We start from the raw sequence: 19,002 nt of genomic DNA on the forward strand, positions 1-19,002 counted from the left end.
ATATGGTTAATGGATGGAGGGTTTTCTAATGAAAGATAAGCTGATTATGATGTTGTTTAGATAAGCATGTGGTTGTAGACAAAACCCTGTGTATGTGTGCAATACACATTAAAAGTCCCCATAGAATAAACGATCCTGGTTTTAAACCAGCGTTCCTGTCTTATATGTTCATTTAATCTCCAAAATATATTCCAAAAAAGCATTATCTGAGTATTTTTACATCAAAATATCTGCATTTTCTCTTCCTAAAACTCCTCAAAGGTCTGATGACTCACCCTACACTCATGGGCGTATACTAATATTCAACCAATTAAAAAGCTTTATCGAAGCTAACCATCTAATCAAATCCATCCCAAAAGTTATGTCCAACCTTCGTGTGATTAGTTCTGTCCCGTTTCAGTAGGAAATAGTCACGACACAGCAGTTAAATACTCTTGAAGGTCCGTTTCCTGAGGACTTTATTAGCTACAATGTGCTTTTGAGTACCATTAGTCATTTATGAACATGGTCGCTTGTGTAATTGCAGGAACATCTTAATATTAAAAACAAAACCGTTAAGGAGATGCTGTTATCTGCAGCTATGATTGCTGTGAGACATCCTGGAGCACACTTCATTCACTTCCTAATTGTTTTCTTAGTTATTTTTAACATGAGGCCGGGAGTCTGTATGCTGCCTTTTTTTTTTTTTTTTTTACTTCTTGTGTCGTTTATCTATATCACTCAGATAAAAAAAAAAATTCCTGCCTCCACATCTTTACCACCTCTCCAGTAACTCTTTTTTTTTTTAAGATTTATTTTTGGGCTTTTTGTGCCTTTAATGTAGAGATAGGACAGTGGAAAGAGGTGGAAATCAGGGAGTGAGCGAGTGGGGAATGACATTCGGGAAAGGAGCCACAGGCTGGATTCGAGCCTGGGCCGCCCGCTCGGAGGACTACAGCCTCCATACATGGGGCGCGCGAACTAACCACTGCGCCACCAGCGCCCCCCTATCCATTTACTCCTGATGTTTTTTCTCCCCTCCCCTAAGAATCTTCATTCCATCTTACACCGTACTCTTGTTGTCTCTGTTGTCGTTTTAGCCATCGTAAAGTCTGAAAATATTGAACATAATATATCATTAAGAATATCTGACATGGTCCTCATTGAATTATTGTATTGAGTAATTTAAAATATTCAACTCTGTCATCACAATTCAATCCTATTAAAATAAAATATATGACAGATTTGGATGTTATAGACTTGAGGTTTTTGGTTAACAGCAGCTAAAAACTCAATTTTTAGCTGAGGTCTGCAAAACAGACTGTCAGTTATCACTTACTCACTACAGGGTTGAAAAACCAAGATCAACTATGAAAATATGTCTGATGTCACTTCCTTTATGATGTCATAGAGACTGAATCATAGGATATGGTATGCTGTGACAGTATCTATTTAGCAAAATAATGTATATATCTATATACATATATCTATCAATGTGGTTTATTTTCAACTGCACAATTATGCAGAAACACCAAATTAATCCCTGAAGATTTAAAGTCCCCATGAAACGGAACTTCGAGAGTAACTAACTGCCTTGTCGTGACATATTTCCTACTAAAATGGGACAGAAACAATCACAAGACAGAAGGCGGGACATAGCGTTGGAATTAATTTGATTGGATTGTTGAAAGTGAGCGTAAAACATGCCAGAAAAGTTGGACAAAGTTTTTTAATTAGGCCTAGTCGAAAATGTGCAGGATGAGTCATCAGACATTTGAAATGTTTTACAGGAAGAGAAAATAGTTATTTTAATGTAAAACATTATATAATAATAAGAATTAATATATATATATATATAATGTAATTAATAATATTCGATAATGCTTCATTGCTATTTGGCAGATAATGAATGATTCAACACGGAAACGCTGAATTAAAACCAGGAAAATGTTTGTTTCATTTCATGAGGACTTTAGATTTGTGGTTCCCTGTAATTAAAAAAAACATTTGAATGGCACATTATTCTGAAATCATCTGAGTCAGCTTTGCAGAGAAACACTGACATGTGAACAGTAGATGGCCTTGGAACACACAAACTGTGACGCTTCTGTATGAAGACAAAAAAAAAAGCAAAAAGCCCGATGACGTGGATTACTTAATTGTGCGTCATGGTCCTGTTGGGGGACCCCGAACCTCAGATTTAGAACCGCTCGTCACCGGGGCATTGACAAACAGCTGGGCGGTACAGAGGTATTTACTACAGGCTGAGAGGCTCGTACTCGCTGCAGAGACTCGCAGATGTTGCCAGAGCTCAGTAAGTAAAGCCTTTCCTATCGGTTCAAATATTTTCCAGCCATGTGTGCTTCATCCGTAGACTGTAAGATATATGGTTTCATTACGTGCACTTGTTTTTGAACTTCAGCGGGAGAATTCAGCTGAGTCTTGACTTTTAAGATGCTGTGTAGCTATAGTTTCAACGTGCATCCATTAATCTCAGCAAATATACCAAGGTGGAAGATTAGAGTCTGGACACGTCTCAGCATGATTGTCATAGGTTATGTAATAAATAAACCCTTCAGCCATTAGAAAAACATCCCGGTGTGTAAATAAATACTTTTCTAAAGTTTTCTATGTTTTAAAGTTATGCCGGGTTTACTCCGAATTTTCTTTCATTTGCATATTATACCGAACTCTTCTACACTTCCATTGATTGATTTGCAACAATAATTAATCGATTGAACATTTTAAGTCATTTAGAGGTTAATACCCTGTAAAATATTTGTGGCTCTGTCTTTTAAATGGCTAAGATTTGTGAAGCTGTTTTACTTTACTATTCCTCTTTTAACTTTATGTCGAGAAAAAAAAAAAGACTTTACATTCAAACAATTTCCTGGCATTTCTAATCATATACCAAGTATATTTGCTATATTTTCCTAATCTCTGATTGAAGACCTGATCATTTCAAATAAAACCTGTAGCCTATTTGATCTGGAGAAGTTTTAGTTTATGGTCCTACATAATACATCATTAAATTTAAAAGGCAGGGACATTTTTCAATCCTAGTTCCTTTATTTTATGACAGTTCTTTGTAAAATAATTTCCAAAATAAAGTATGATGAGAATAAGGAGCTTATAATTTTTGTATCTTAATTTAGTCAACAACATTTAACATATACAAAAAAACCTCCACCATACAGCTGAAACATTAACCTTAACCCTAACACATCACAGGACATATTGTAAAAAAAATTGACATTTAAATATTTCAGGATACATCCTTGTTAAATTTTAACTGTTTTTTTTTTTTTTTTTAAATGTTATGTGTCAAATAAGGTGTTGTGCCTGCAGTAAGTTCAAATGTGTGAGACATCTGTAAATTTACTGAACCTCTTTGTCCCCTGATTGATTTCCAGTTGTAGCCTATACAGGGTCACAGTCACTTACCGATAATGTTAAGCTATCTAATTTACACATTTAAGCATCATATATATGCTTAATAGATGGTAATATCACAATAGTTAGCTGTGAAGAGTTTATTCATGTGTAGTTAGGCATGCGTTTCAACTTTATAAACTGCTTATAGCAGCCTCCACATAGGAGCGCCTCACAGCACGGGTTATAATGGTTAACATCATTCATTTATTGACTTTTAAAATTACACATGTTGAAAAATTATTATTCAGAGTAATTCAAAGATGTGATTTATTGCAGGGCTCTCATTTTACATTTCACACAATCATTAAAAAGTACAACCTGGTGACAGTGCCCTTCAAATCAGGGCACTGTCCCCAGGCTCCTACAGGACGAGCCTGAGCTCTTACACCCGGATGAGGTTTGTTTATGCTGTAAAAGTTCAGACCTGACTTTATTTTGACTCCATCACAATTCACCCATTTTTCCTTCTTAAAACTAACACACCCACCTCAGGACGTCAAATTGCGCAAACGGCTGTGTTTTGTATTGTTCGAGATAATTTGGTGCAATGTGGCAATTCTATGATGTTGCAGGTTGAGAAGCTGAGGAAGTGAAAATGATGTGATGTGACCAGCAAACTGAGTGTTTGTGTTAATTGTGAAGGTACTGGAGCTGAGTCACTGGTTGTGTGATGGAGAAGTGAGCGAGCTGGGCTGCAGTACCAGGACTGACCTGTTGGTGTTCATGGATCAAAGCCCGGCGTTGGTGTGGACCTGCCTGCTGGGGGCCGCAATCACCCTCGGTATGATTCAGAGTCCCCCCTTTTTTAACCCAGTCCAGACTAAACGAATGAGACTAATTGCTAGTTTTGACTCAAAAAACACATCAATATATCCAATACAAATACCAACGTTTTTAATACATTAGTATAAGGAGAGGGCCTGCCATTGTTTTTTTAAGGCAACCATAGATTTGTTTCCACATTTGGCAAAGGGACGTTAAGAGGAGTGGTTATCAATTGGTTACAACTTTGCTGCTCTATTTTTTCAGTGTAAATTTTAAAAGACGTTCAAGAGAAACAAGTAAAGACCTTCAATGACCTTCAGAAACAGATGGCAAGGGTGACATGTTCATAATTAAATCACCCAAAGATATCACCTCAGCAGTGCTCAGGAAGTGAACTGGCTGCACTGGGACTTGAACCGGTGACCCTCTGGTTCCTCTGGTTCACAACCCAAGTCCCTATAGACTGAGCTGCTGCTGCTGGTATAATACTTATAGTTGTCTTTTTGTCGGGTCATTCTAGATAAGCATTTTTTTTAAACTAAGTGAAGCCTTTGTTTGGTCAAATAATCAGCATGTATGCAAATATGAAGTTTGAATATGTAAATATAACAGCCCTAAAAAGAGTTTCATGGAAAGGTCCTGAACTGTAAAATGTACCAGCATATTTACTTAAAGGTTGCCGCCGTCATAGAAATGCAAGACAGCTGAACGAGCTGAGATTATTTGTGAGAGTCAGATCCAGGCCATCTGTCTGAGTTTTGTCGAAGCTGCTGTTTGAACGCTGAGGCTAAAATAGCCATTGCAGCCTTTCATACGCGTTACACAAGATGGATCATTTGAATGCTACTTGGAAAGATTGGTTTCAGATATAATTCTTCTAAGGTCTGTTTTAATAAGTATTTGAGCGCTTTCATTTGGAAACAGTCAACCCGCAGAAACAGATTCACTTATTTCCTCATTGCTTATTTCTCACATGTTTGTCTTTCGTCTATCTCCCATTCTTTTTTCTTTTTTTTTAAAGATTTATTTTTAGCCTTTTTTTGCCTTAATTGAGACAGGACAGTGGACAGACTGTGGAGAGAGAGAGGGAGAGAGAGAGAGAGAGAGAGAGAGAGAGAGAGAGAGAGAGAGAGAGAGAGAGAGAGAGTGGGGATTGAACCCAGGCCGCCTCTTTTTCTTTAGCCTAAAGATAGATTAAAAAAAAGATCTCTATGCTATTAACTCCAGCCTCTCTCTATCTTCAGCCTTACCTCCAGCCGTCTCCCTTACAACGTCCAAGAAGGCCCCCAGACCCCCACAGCTGATTGGCTGTGTGTTCCTAAATCGAGCTAACGTCACCTGCCACTGGGAGCAAGGGGACACACTGTGGACGGGATACACCCTGCAAATTGAGAGGAGGCCTTGGTGAGTAGTAGCATGCCTTCAGTATGTTCAAAGTCTTTCTTGAACGCATACTGTAGACTTTGACCATGGGGAAATCCCTTCTCACAGCCCCGTTTCAGTACAAAGAACTGTACATACACAAAACACAGTGTATAAAACAAACAAAGATAAACAACAGTCAAAAGTTCCCACCCTGGCCTGTTCAGCAAGGCTTTTTGTTCAGGGCAGCAATAGCGGCAGGGATCAGGCTTTTTCCAAGGCGAGCCTTTAGACTAATGAAACATGCTTCAGTAAGTCAACCACAGTTGAGTGGAGCACCTACTGTATGTTTTTTGAATTGTTTGTGTAATTGTGGTGATTTCTATAAAGTCTGATGACAAAATCTCATCCTGCTGTCTTCTTACAGTTAAACATATAACTTTTTCTGTTTTTAATGAACATGTCATGACACCCCCATACAAATGTGTGGGTTCATTGATGCTTTTCTGGTAGTTTTTTGGTTTGGGGGTCGGGGGGGGACATTTTTTGGCCTTTTTGCCTTTATTAGAGACAGCTGAAGAGAGACAGGAAATCTAGGGAGGGGAGATTGTGGGGTGACATGCAGCAAAGGGCCGAGTTCGGATTCGAACCCCCGGCTGTTCTAAGGACAATTGCCTGTTTATGGGTCGCGTCAAAACTGCTAGGCTATCGGCGCCCATCTTTATTGGTAGTTTTTTTTTTTTTTTTTTTTTTTTTTTTTTTTTTTTAAATCAATAAAGCTTTAGGGCACAGAGGAAAAATCAAACCAGATTTTTAGATTCCATGTCATGCTTGTCTTTGCATTTAAAATTGCATTTCTCTGTATCATGTTCCTTTTGGAAAACAGTGACATTTTCCATAGAAATCTTCGCCAAGAACTTTTATTATTCTGTCCCTTAAGAAATTCTTAAGCTGCTTTACAATTCTTTCCAACAACTATTTTGTTGGAGAAGTGATAAATCAGACAAATATGAATAAAACGTTGGCCCAGAGGATACATTTATTAGAGTGAGGAAGGCAAACCATGTTATTTACTTTTGTAATTACGTTCAAATTCAACTTGAGAAACTACGTCTATTATACCTGTCTGCAGCCTGCATGACAAATCTACATTTAGAGAAGTTCAGGCTTAGTAGAGTCGCACGTCACCACTCTGCTACACAGGAAATAGATCTTTTCTAAGATACACCCTTGACATTTGATATACTTTATATCTGATTTATTAATTTTTTTCACAGAGCAGAGCTTTTTCACACATTTTCTCTATCTGCCTGGTAACATTGTTCCTTTAAAATCTATCATAACTCTCCTCGCAATAAGGATCGTTTCCTTAAAAATATAGTGGGACAAAAGTTTTCTTTAAATTCAAGAATAATCTAGATGATACGAGTCATGTTAACAACGTTTCCTTCAAACATGCTGCTCCCTAGGGAAACATGTTTTTCACTGTTGGCGTTTTCTTTTATTTTTAGAAATGATCTAGTCAAACTGGATCATCTGCGTGCTTGTGCAGCAAAAAAAAAAAAAAAAAGGATGTGTTTGTGCATGTTAGCATGTTTGAAAGTGTGTGCCAACATTATTGTTGATTGAAAGATTCACTTCTAATCTCACATTCGTGTGAGGCTTTGATGGTGGTTTTGATTCACTGATACGATAAAGTCTCTCGCTTTGCAGCTTCAGTTTGTGGGGTTATATTGTCTGTTTTTATCCTGCCAATATCAGTTGCTACATGGTTTTTGAAATGGAAATAAGATTGCAGATCTTTGCACAGAATTTTAGAGCAGATTTTTTTTTTTAAATGTGTGAGCAATGTTGGCGTGTGCTCTTGTCTATGTATCTGAAACATGCAAATGTGGATCCTCTTGCCATGCATACTTGGGCTTTTTGTGTTGGCTTGTTTTCCCTTTTGCCATCCGCAAGACTTGAACTCAGATGAGCGTGTTATCTTGTATGTCACTGTGTCTGTTTCTGTTTTTTGGTAATGCTTCTATGTCTTGTGTGTATTTCAGGAACCATAGAGCAAACATCTCAAGAAACAGCACTCTGAAAACGTTCAGCTGCACCACCTCTGGCACCAGCTGCACAGCACAGCTTCACGGCTCATCTGTTAGATTTACATTTTGCACAACCATCACAGCTCATGGTCACAGCAGCAACATTTCGTCACTAACTCGCTGTCAGTCGGGTAGAATTGAAGGTAAGGCTGTTGACGCACTTGCACCCTGATTGTTCTCGCCTAACCGCTTCCTAACTTTTCTCTGTCTGCCTCAGTGATGTTGCCTCCTGTGAGTTTGAACAGTGTCAAGCCAGTCAAAGGGAGACCTAAGTGTCTGAATGTAACCTGGAGCAGCACCTTGTCTGAATTTCCAGTATCTCACCCTGAAGTCAAAGCTGGAAACCTGACATCCCAAATACAGTTTGCAGAACAGGGACAGGTATACACCTACCCACACACATCTGAATGAGCATGCACATTCATTTATAAGAGTAGTGGTACTGTTTCTCAAGGTTAAAACAAAGACTTTAAATGTTTTGTAATATTATTTATTTGTTTCTAAAACTAAAGCAAGTGGCACATTATATAAAAAAAATGCCATAATCTCTATAACGCTCATCCTCCTTTGCCCTGTTGACTACCTTCTTATGTCCTATTACTTTTGAAGTTCGATGTTCAGGACCAAAATGAGACAGTGAGGGACTACAGCTTCCTGGTTTGTCTCCCCAGACCTGACACCTCATACAGCATCAGACTTCGTCACCGATACCTGGGCGCAAAGAGTCCCTGGAGCCCATGGAGCAATGCAGCCTGGGGGAGGACAGGAGAGGATGGTGAGAGGACACCTGTGTGTAATGTTTTCTGCTTGATATTGAAACCACTGGCAGTTCATGTCAGTGATGAAAACAAGAAGAAATCTGGTATTCTCCAGATACAGATTTGCACTTAAGCAAGACACAGGATTGTTTAGAATATCTGTATGACTTTTCTGAACCAATCAACCTGCAGTTCTAAATAATCTCCTTTATCAATCAATTTTCTATCACATGTCTTAACCTCCGAGGTTGAATAGGAAGCTTAGATCCAACACCACATAACCTTTAACCCACCTTCTCAAACAGGACCCTGAGGCATTCTTAGATCAGAGAGGATGTACAGTGTAATTCCTTCAGGATGTTGTAGGTATGACAAGGGGTCTAATCCCAGTTGCCTGGAAACTTTTTCCAACTACAGAATCTGGATTAGTGTCTTATATACTCACAGTAACCACCACAAGAAATCCAGAGGAACACAGTCATAGAGCCTCTCCAAAGAAAAGTAAAACAACAAGTAAACAATGTAGTCACACTCCCATGACAGCACTGGAACCCTCACAAGAGGATCCAATACTTATTTGCATTTTTCTCTTTGTTCTGGGTTTGACTAAAAGATGAAATACAAGGAAAAGTCTTTGTGAGACACTTCACTGACGAGGAGCCCGACGCTTTGCACAGCAGCCTCTGCCATCAGTGTATGAATACAAATGAAATGATGAGTGCCGACTCCAAAAACATTACAAAGTGCAGTCCACCTAACTAAAAGTAAACCTCATGGTATTGGTTGGGCAAAAGGTGTTCCCAAAGATATAAGGATTCTTCTTCGGGGCATCGCGACGTGTCTATGATGACCGGAGTGTTATCACTTGGACGCAATATGTGAAAGTGTTTCTGATTTTCATTGCTGATTATTGTTTCCTCTCCGTTTATCCACCAGCTCCGTCTGCAGCACCAGCATTCTGGAGGCAAGTGAAGCAAACACAGAAGAACGGTTGGAGACATATTTCACTGCTGTGGAAGGTGTGTGTGTGTGTGTGTGTGTGTGTGTGTGTGTGTGTGTGTGTGTGTGTCTTGAAATGCATGTGGATTTGAGTCATGAGTGCTCATATCATTCTGAGCTTTATAGTTTAATAACTTTTGGATTGGACTGATTAGTTTTCAATCATCCTCTGTCCGTAATTGTCTTTTATACCTCCATGAAGTTACTTTTTCATTTCCTTATAGTCCAATTAGAAGTTGAGAAGGAGAGAGAGAGTATCAATTTGACATAATCTGCTTTTATGAATTCTGATTTACACATCAATTATCTCACGTTGACTCACTGCATCTTGTTTTCTCTCCTGCTTCGTTTGTTTGTTTTTTTTTCAGCCACTGCCTGGCTTTCTGGCCAATGGCAGAGTTCTCTTCTACAATGTAACCTGTCACACAGAAAGTCCTCATGTTCTATACGATCATGGGAACTGCAGAGATTTGAACTCCACAAGTACTTGCTGTAGCCTGCTCCTTCCTGCTGGACGGTCATCATGCGCTCTGACAGCCTCCACCTCTGCAGGGAACTCGTCAGAAGCCCGAATATGGCTCCCTGGAGCTTCTGAAAGAGGTACAATCGTGTTGATGTTTGTCAATGACAATAAGGGGCAGTTGGCGATGTTAAGCTGCATCATCACTTGAAACTAAAATCATACTCTTAGAATGTGTTACTTTGGTAAGTAGGTTTTCTAGGATTGGTGGCAAAGTGGAAGATTCTTTTGGTGTTTTTTTGTCCTTTATTTGACAGTTCAGTTTGAGAGACAAAGGAAATGTGAGGAGCGGGAATGGAGGATAATGCACCAAACAGCGTCAGCTTTAGAAGTTAAACTTGCACCTAGTGCGACAAGGACTATCGCCTCCGTACATGGGATGCCTTCTCAATCAACAGAGCTTCATCGGCTCTGCTAATGTCTCTTTTTTAGATGCTTTCCATCTAACTTTCCAGAACAGTTTACATTTTTCAGTATGTCTCATGAACTCTATTTAAAATATGTTCCTCATTTAGTCTAGTATTTTTGTAACTTTGGAAAATGACAATCCAGTCATCTCTATCACTTTGACAGGTGTGTGGAGGCAGTTTCTTCTAGGTATTTTTTTTGTATTGCCACGCATCAACCTGTCACTTTATTTTGTTCAGAATAAACTGCAACAATATGAAAGTCTTCAAGGTGAAAGAGCAAAAACTGTTGCTTTGAATCACTTCTGGCGTGACTGACTCAAAGGGCCATGGCCATTAGAGGGAGGTACGGCAAAATTAGACTTCAAAAATTAGACTTTAGTTTACTGATTTACAAAAGCAGCATGGTGTGTGGGTGGCGATGAAAATGAACTCTATTTAAAGAAACAAACAAGGTGCATAAAGATAGTTTGCTTTCAGGATTAGGGTCGTAGTCTTTGTAGAGGCCTGAAGCATTGGGCCCAGGTGACTCCACCCTGTGTATCACAGGCTGCTTTAGTCTAACCCAATCTGATATCATTATGCCCCTCAGCAAAGCAGTTTGCAGCTTAAAATAGCGGAATTGGTTGATATACTAGCACAAAGACATAATATTTATTCAAACTGTTATGCTGATGACACACAGCTGAATATACTAAAGCTCCCCTCAAAACATCACGATTCCCATACATTGTTTAAAAGATATTCAAACAAGCATGTCAGCAAATTTTCTTAAAAGAAATCCTGAAAAAACAGAGATTCTGATTATTGGGCGCACCCATTGATTCAGTCCTAACTTGGTCCTCTTGCACTTAATGTAAATCTAAATGTCAGCAACGTGGCTGTTACCTTTGACAGCAAACTCACTTTTGAGAATCAAACAAACCAAGTCATCCAATCATCATACCACCACATCAGAAATATAGCCAGGATAAGATCAGTTCAAACTTTAAATGACACACATAACATTATTGACGTTTGAGCTCCTCATGACTGGACTTCTGTAACAGTCTTTTACCAGCAATGGATCAGAAACTGGTCAATAGACTGCACATTTGCAAAATTCACCAGCAAGACTTCTGAAAAAAAACTTCCATTTTTGCCTTCAGAGCCACCAAGCCCGAGCAATCTTACTGCTTGTTCACTGGACGACAGCAGGTTGGATGTTCGTTGGATGGCTCCAGTCGGTTGGCCCGTGAGTGGCTATGTAGTGGAGTGGTTCGCTGTGAGAGAGAAAAACAGCAGCAGCCTACAGTGGGAAATGCTGAACAGTTCTTGTACCGCATTAGTCATCACAGGTAATCTCAACACATAGAACAACGTTATGTATGAAATATTAGCCTCCTTTGGCCAATTTACAGCTGATAATACAAAGTAGTGAATCGTTGAATGCAGAAACCTTATGTAACAATATGAATCCATCAGTGCTTTAGGAGTCTGTGGGTCATATTTGGTGTGTGTGTGTGTGTTTGTTTGTTTGTTTGTTTGTTTGTGTGTTTGTATGTTATGTATGTCGCTCCATGTTGTCTCTTTTGTTTCTTCTTACATGATGAATAATTTCCATGCTCTGTGACCGCATTCATGCTTTCTACGTATTTTTCTTTCTGCAACCCCCTGGCCTTTTCGATTTTTTAAACATAGGGTTAGGGGGGAAGTAAGAGCAAAGACCATTGTTAATGAATCTCTCTGTGTGACAGTTAGAATCCTGTTTTGGAAACTAGAGACCCAGGTGTGTGTGTGTGTGTGTGTTCCTTGCGACGTCTTGGGACGTCTCTGGAAGGTCAGTGTAACTCAGGCAGAACACTTCATATTAAGTCTGTCTCACATTAAAGCATATTGTTATGAAATCAAAGACAAGATGATAAAAGGCTTATTACTCGGTAGACAATGTCTTCAGCTGACTAAGAAAAAGTTCATCATCACCAGTATTTATCATCTGGTGTGATAGTTTACAGGATCTGTGGGTTAATCATCAGCCTTTCAAAAGTGAAAACAGTGGTGAAAGACTAGTGCTCTGAATTCAGAAAGAAAAAGGATTACGAAATGACTGAAACCACAGCTTAAGGTAATTGTCTAGGAAGGCTGCCAAAAAGAAAACATCCAAATATTAGCAAGATATAAAAAGAAATGAGAAAACTCCATCAAAGTTCCTCAAGGCCCAATGTGAGGACCTTTAAAGTTTAATGGAGATATTAAGATCATCCTGTAGTTTACTTGATAAATTATTAAAATGAATAACTTCCCAGCTCCAGAGTCATTTCAAGCCCAAAATGTGACACTAAGAACATTAAAAGAGCTGCCTTCTCTGCATCTGTCTCAAGTTCACATTGCCAGTTTACGACAACAGTCCTATCTGTGAACAAAAGTCTGCTCCTTTTCTGGTTTTTAATTTCCTACTTTTTATCGCTGCATCTCTCTCTGGTTGCTTATTGTTTGTTTTTATCTTGATAACTGTGATCTGTGTGCGGAGGGTAAACTATGATCAAGTTTGATCTCCCCCATTTAAAAATGAGTGTGCATGTATAGTGTGTGTGAGTGAGTATGTGTGTGATATGGCCGGAATGTGCTTACTGCCCAAATTGTAAGTGATCTGTGATTCTGCTCAGTGTTTTATTTCTCTCTTCCCCTCTGCAGTCAAACCTCCATCCTGCCATCATGTGTTACAAGTGCACACAGCAGATACAATACAACTTGCAACTGTATACACACACACACACACACACACACACACACACACACACACACGCTCACACACACACACACAGAGGCATAAACTGCACATCCTTATCTTGCTTTGACAGTCAGATGCCACCCAGAACAGAGCACCTGTTGTTGCACTGTCCTGACATTTAGCTTTAAGTTACATTGAGCATCTCAGTGGATTTATCAAGATATTAAAAATGAACTTTAATGAGAACACTCTGCTCTATTCATCTTTTTTTCCCTTGTTCTTCTTCACTTGTTTTTGAACTCTCTGCAGCTTGTGTCTGTCTCTTTCTGAGTCAATATCATGTGTGTGTGATTGAAATCATGTTTTGTGACACTTTAAGTTTAACCCACATGTGTCACAGATTTTGTCTGTTAAACGCAGATAATCGGCCTTCCATAAGCTAAGGCCATCACTGGAAAATAATTCATCATCATCATTCAAACAGATTGAGAATTTCAGCGCTCTCACCTCTGGAAAAAGAGAATTAAGTTAGCGAAAGATAGAATCATTTCAACTTTCAGTGTACAAAAGTACAAAGTAGTGAATCGTTGAATGCAGAATAAAGTTTTTGAGTTCATGAAGTATTTATGTACCCAAGTACTCTTATTTTATTTGTTTCAGAGGGGGTCAAGGCGTTGGAGCGTTATGCTGTTTCTGTCAGAGTGCTGTATGGTGACCGAGGTCCAGGACAGAACAGAACGGTCTTTGTTTATACACGCCAAGGAGGTACAGTATGGTGGACTATTTGTCTTATTGTTTTCTTATTAAAGTATTTCGATTAATCAAATAGGCTGTGCCAAATCAATCACTATTCACTATATAGTGTTCATGCCATTTTGTAGTGGTGTCCGAATTCTGAGTGAGCATGATTATACTCATAATCATATATAGTCCACTTACTGTATCCCACAATGCATTGGAAAAAAGTGTACAACCGATGGTCACTAAACGAGCAGTAAATATACCATCATGCATTGCGGTTCAAAGATGTTTGCGAACAGAGAGTGCCGTTTAACCTCGACTGCTCTCAGACGGACGAGAGGAGCGACCAGCATGAAAGACTTTCAGAGACATTACAGACGTTTGTCTTAATGATGATTTCAGACATGAGACCAGAGTCTGTGAGAGCATATGAATTAGTTTTGGTGTGAGATTATGTTTGATTATTTATAAGAAAAGGTAATATTTTATATTAATTCATTGTTTATAAATGTTTTGTGAAAATACACTCAGTATAACAGAAGTTATCACTAACATTCATTTATTTATTATTTATTGTTATTATTGACAAATGAAGAAAACACAAACAGGCAGCAAAATGCTGAAATTCAGCCATAGATGCTCCTTAGCTCTCATCTTATTTGTACTAAAATACAACCTCTCCTGGTGCAGTAATGGCAGTTTGGTAATTTTTCAGAAAAAATGTAATGAATTTTGTCTAATTTGAAACTAAAATAATCTCAGTCCTCATCTGTCAGAGCATACAAGATCTGCCAGTTGATGAAGAAAACACAACTTTATCATACCACATGTCATGAAAATACAGATAGTGATCCAGTCGCTTCTCACATCATGCCCTGTGGTTGATCCTCCTATCTCTCTGCCTGTGAAGCGCCCTCAGCTGGTCCTACTGTGAAGGTGAAGCAGATCTCAGGCAGCACTGTGGAGCTCACCTGGAGTCCTGTACCTGTGGAGCTGCTGCATGGGTTCATCCTCAACTACACACTTTACTACACGACAGCAAACCAACCAAACAGAAGTGAGCGAGACGTACATTTTCACCCCAATATACGGGTTGACAAAAGGAGTTGAGTTGATCAATCTTTGCTTTTTCTTTTGTTTTTTATTTATACTTTAACCATGATCATTTATTTTCTTTGTCGTACCTGTTCTTGTTTGTTCAGGTGTGTGTTTACCTGGTCACGCTCAAAGTTACTCTTTGAGGAATTTGTCGCCTGGTAATTACCACATCTTCATAATGGCCAACACTGACGCTGGTTCTGGAGCAGCTGGACCCATTGCTAATGTGCACATAGGTGGCGATGACACACACACACACACACAGTATCATAACACCCTAAAAATAAAAACCCTAAAATGCTGTAACTGTAACCTAACTCTTAGAATATATGTCATTGTGTATTTTTCCGTGTGTGTGTGTGTGTGTTCGCGTGCCTGCGTGTGTGTGTGTGTGTGTGTATCTTCAGGCTCTGAGGAAGTCTCCATAGCGATTAGGGCCGTCCTACCTCTCATACTGACTTTACTGATGCTGTTGCTGTTGGTCTTTCTGGCACAGACTAAGATGTAAGATGTGTGTTTCATGCACCCAAGACATCACAAACTACACACACACACACACACACACACACACACACACACACAGAACTATGTGCAAAAAAGTATGGCTGAAAACTATTTTCATTTATTTTATTTTTCTGTATAGGGTGAAACAGAAGCTGTTCCAAGACGTCCCAAATCCTTCTCACAGCAGCTTGGCTCACTGGACCCCACAAACTGCTTTGGAGGTAACCTGCCTGAATCCTCTGCCTTCAACTGTCTCCTCAAACGCTATAAACACTATAAAATATATTAAAAGAAACTACAGCGGGGTATTTAAAAAAATAATAATAATACTAGTGGTGTATTTCTTTAAGATAACTCTGAATATGCAAAGAGCAAGGAAAACAAAAAAAGGAATTTATCAGTTCCTTTTATTAATTCAGGGTTATGATTTTTTTTATCAAATGGAACAAAAAGAATAAAAAGAACAAATCTCTAATGTCAGAACAGTACTCATCAGCATCAGTCAATGCACCATCAGCTATGTTATAAATATAACCACTAGATGGCAGCATAAGATGAATCTCCAGCAGACTGTTGATAACAAACTCCTGCTCTTGTCAGCAGGCAATCATCTGAACCATTGTTCTGTAGGTCACTTTCCAAACTTCCACTGCAAATAATTACAATCTAGCAATTTAATTATACCGATTCCAAATATAAAAAACGATTTGATCGCAAATTTTTTTACTCCAGGGAGACAAATATTACCAATATGTTTATTCGCTCCCTCTCTCTCTCTCCCTCTTCCTCAATTTTTATTTTTATTTTATTTTATTTTTTGGGGGGGGATGTGAAAGTTAAAAACAGGGAGTGACTCAGGTCTCATGCTAGACATTATAAAACTCATTTACATGTTCCATTTTTCACCTTAAGTTTTTTAATGTGTTCTCACAAAGTGTTTCCACTGCCTTGCATTACAATATTAATATTTTAATGATGGTATGAAGTGGGGAAAGCGGAAAACTGTAGCAGACAATATACCGCTAATGAATTAAAAAACATGGTTTCTTTTCCCCCTCAGAGTACGAGGCAGTGGGCAATCGCAGATGCGCCTGAAATCCAATACTGTGAAGTTTTTTTGCTTGGTGAAAGAGACCTCCAGAACGCCAGCCTAGATATGGACTTTGCCTATAAAAGTTTGGGTAATCTCAAAACATATCCCTCTCACTGCTACTCCCAGCTCCCACTGTCAGAGGCTCAGAGCTACAACAGAAAATCAGAGAAGAAGTGCATCAATAGCTTAAGCGGAGTTGATCTGTCCCTCTGTCCCTCCATCTACTCTGACGTCATCTTCTCTCAGTACCTCAAAAGTCTCCCCAAACCCTTTCTATCACCCTCCCATCTTCAGTATAATGAATGGCACCACAGCAGCGTCAGCATCAGTGACATTAAGCTACAGCTAGGGGGAGAGTGTGATCTGAATGTGTGTCTGCAGAGCAGAAGTGACACAGAATCTGATTCACTGCTTTCCCAAACTGATGAACTGAAAATGTTCTGTCATCTTCAGAGACAGAATCAAAGCTCCGACTGCAGCAGCATCTCTCTTTCCTCTGTTTTGCCTTTTCGCCCAGCTGAGGTCAAGTCACCTCGAAAACCTTACTCTAAAAGCCTCTATAACTCTTTCCCCTCACTCCAGCCGGATTCCTTCATCCACCCTGATGCTCTTTGTGACACTGTTTCATTTTTGCCATTTCCTCCGTCAGTTTTTGTGGATTTCTCCTCCTGCCCTATAGAGTATGGCACTTACATTTCTCCTGCCTATTTAGTTTCACACCCAAATAAAAAGTGAATTTTATGATTACAGTGTTGTAAGAGTTCCATGAGAAGATCTGTACCATTTTCACATCTGTCAAATGAGATCTGAGCAAACAGCTGGTTAGCTTAGCTTTGCTAAAGCCTTGGAACAGCATTCTGTGGCATCCCGAACGCCTCTGCAATCCTCTAAGTAACTTGTGTTATTTCATTCGTTTAACAAATATAAAAAGTGAAGAACAACATGACCTCTTGTTCTACAGGACATTTCACCTGGCAAGCTCTCTCCAACTGCTTCCACTCTTTATGCTAAGCTAAGCTACTTTGGCTACAGTTTCACATTTACAGATCATGATAGTTTGACCTGACAAATTCAAAAAGACTGAAAGGGAATTTAAAAATAATGTTGCATTAATTATAATTTTGTAACATTCTGCTATACTTTACACGTTGTTGCTTTAAAGTGTGACAGCCTTGACTTGAAAGTTAGAAATGTAAATAACTCAGCATCTGACCTGCATTAGTGACTCAGTGATGGTATTTGCATATGCATGTTTTATTTTTGTTTATTCTGTGGTACTCTGATTCATGAATAGGCAATCATGGTGCTAAAACTGATATATGATGTATCTGAAAGCTTTACTTTTGGGTTGTTTGGTGTTGTAATGTGCACATACATTTGACCTGATAAGTGAGAAAAGTTTTTTTGTGATAGTATTGTAAATATTCTTGAACTTGAATAGCGCTTTTCTAGTATTCTGACAACTCAAAGCGCTTTTACACCGCAGGTCACACCTTCCCATTCCCACCCATTAACACAACGATGGCAGCAAAGTGTCCATCAGGATTAAGTAATCCCATAAACACACATGTATACGCCGCCGGGAGCAGCGGGAGCAACTCGGGGTAGAGTGCCTCGCCCAAGGACGCGTTGGACATGTGGCTGCAGGAGCGTGGGATCAAACCCCCAACTTTCCGATTGAGAGACGACTGACTCTTCCCACTGGGCCACAGCAGCTCAAAAACACTTTAACTTTGAGGTAACTAACTTAACCATGCAAACACAGACTCATGTCATTGCATGCAACCAAACAACTCTTCTTCCAGTGTTCTTCATATCGTTACATCCCTTGTGTCAGTGTCTCTCAGAAGCGGCTGCTTCTCTTTGTCTATACACTGTCCTGACTTTTCTCTTTACATTGAACATCCATTTGTTTTTGGACCGTCTTGCCTCCTCAGAAGTTTGTCAGCGATGTCTGGTTGCTTTGAAACCACACATATTAAGTCTAATGCAGACTTCTTTAAGCTAAACCATTATAATGAGTCACCTTGTTGGTAGCCATTACTTCAGGGTTGGCGTCATTTCAGTTTACAACATTTTTTGTGTACATGAGCATTATAATTTGCAATTGCTGCCAATAAATCAAAACTTGTGACCGCATGCCTAAATTGTGACTTTGGCTTCATAACAGGGATTACTTTCCAGTTTAAAGGCAGACCTGTTTACCAAACCAAACTGTGAAGATACCTTTTAGTTTATTTTAATCCCGTGACGAAATCAAACTTCTTTATCTGGCAATATTTGTTTTGCTCACCAGACTGAGACCTGAGTACTGAATCATGCCAAAACACGTGTGTTTTATTGCTGCTTCAATGTAGCTAAAAAGGTAAATTGAGCAAAACAGGGAAAGAGAAAGTAGGCCAAGAAAGAAAATAAATTGTTTCCGCCTTCGAAAACCGAGAATTTCAGGAAAACCTGATCCTTTGTGTCTAGAGCCATGTTTGAGCGGAGATACGCCCCCTCCCCTGTGCGTAAAAGGCGGGACAGGCCGCGCAACGC

At 39.2% G+C, this 19,002-nt stretch overlaps 1 protein-coding gene across 1 annotated transcript; it reads left to right on the forward strand.

Annotated features, from left to right (window-relative positions):
- The first annotated feature begins 2,249 nt into the window (after positions 1–2,249).
- Positions 2,250–17,211, forward strand: LOC109996192 (interleukin-31 receptor subunit alpha). The gene is made up of 15 exons (XM_029280456.2): positions 2,250–2,293; positions 4,057–4,195; positions 5,424–5,583; positions 7,590–7,777; positions 7,852–8,015; positions 8,244–8,409; positions 9,329–9,411; positions 9,760–9,991; positions 11,467–11,655; positions 13,689–13,793; positions 14,680–14,826; positions 14,972–15,103; positions 15,275–15,371; positions 15,511–15,592; positions 16,432–17,211. The coding sequence occupies exons 2-15, from the start codon at positions 4,138–4,140 to the stop codon at positions 17,197–17,199; spliced, it is 2,571 nt and encodes an 856-aa protein (XP_029136289.2). The 5' UTR covers positions 2,250–2,293; positions 4,057–4,137; the 3' UTR covers positions 17,200–17,211.
- The last annotated feature ends 1,791 nt before the right edge of the window (positions 17,212–19,002 follow it).

This window comes from Labrus bergylta, chromosome 18, assembly GCF_963930695.1.
Source record: "Labrus bergylta chromosome 18, fLabBer1.1, whole genome shotgun sequence".
Lineage (NCBI taxonomy): Eukaryota > Metazoa > Chordata > Actinopteri > Labriformes > Labridae > Labrus > Labrus bergylta.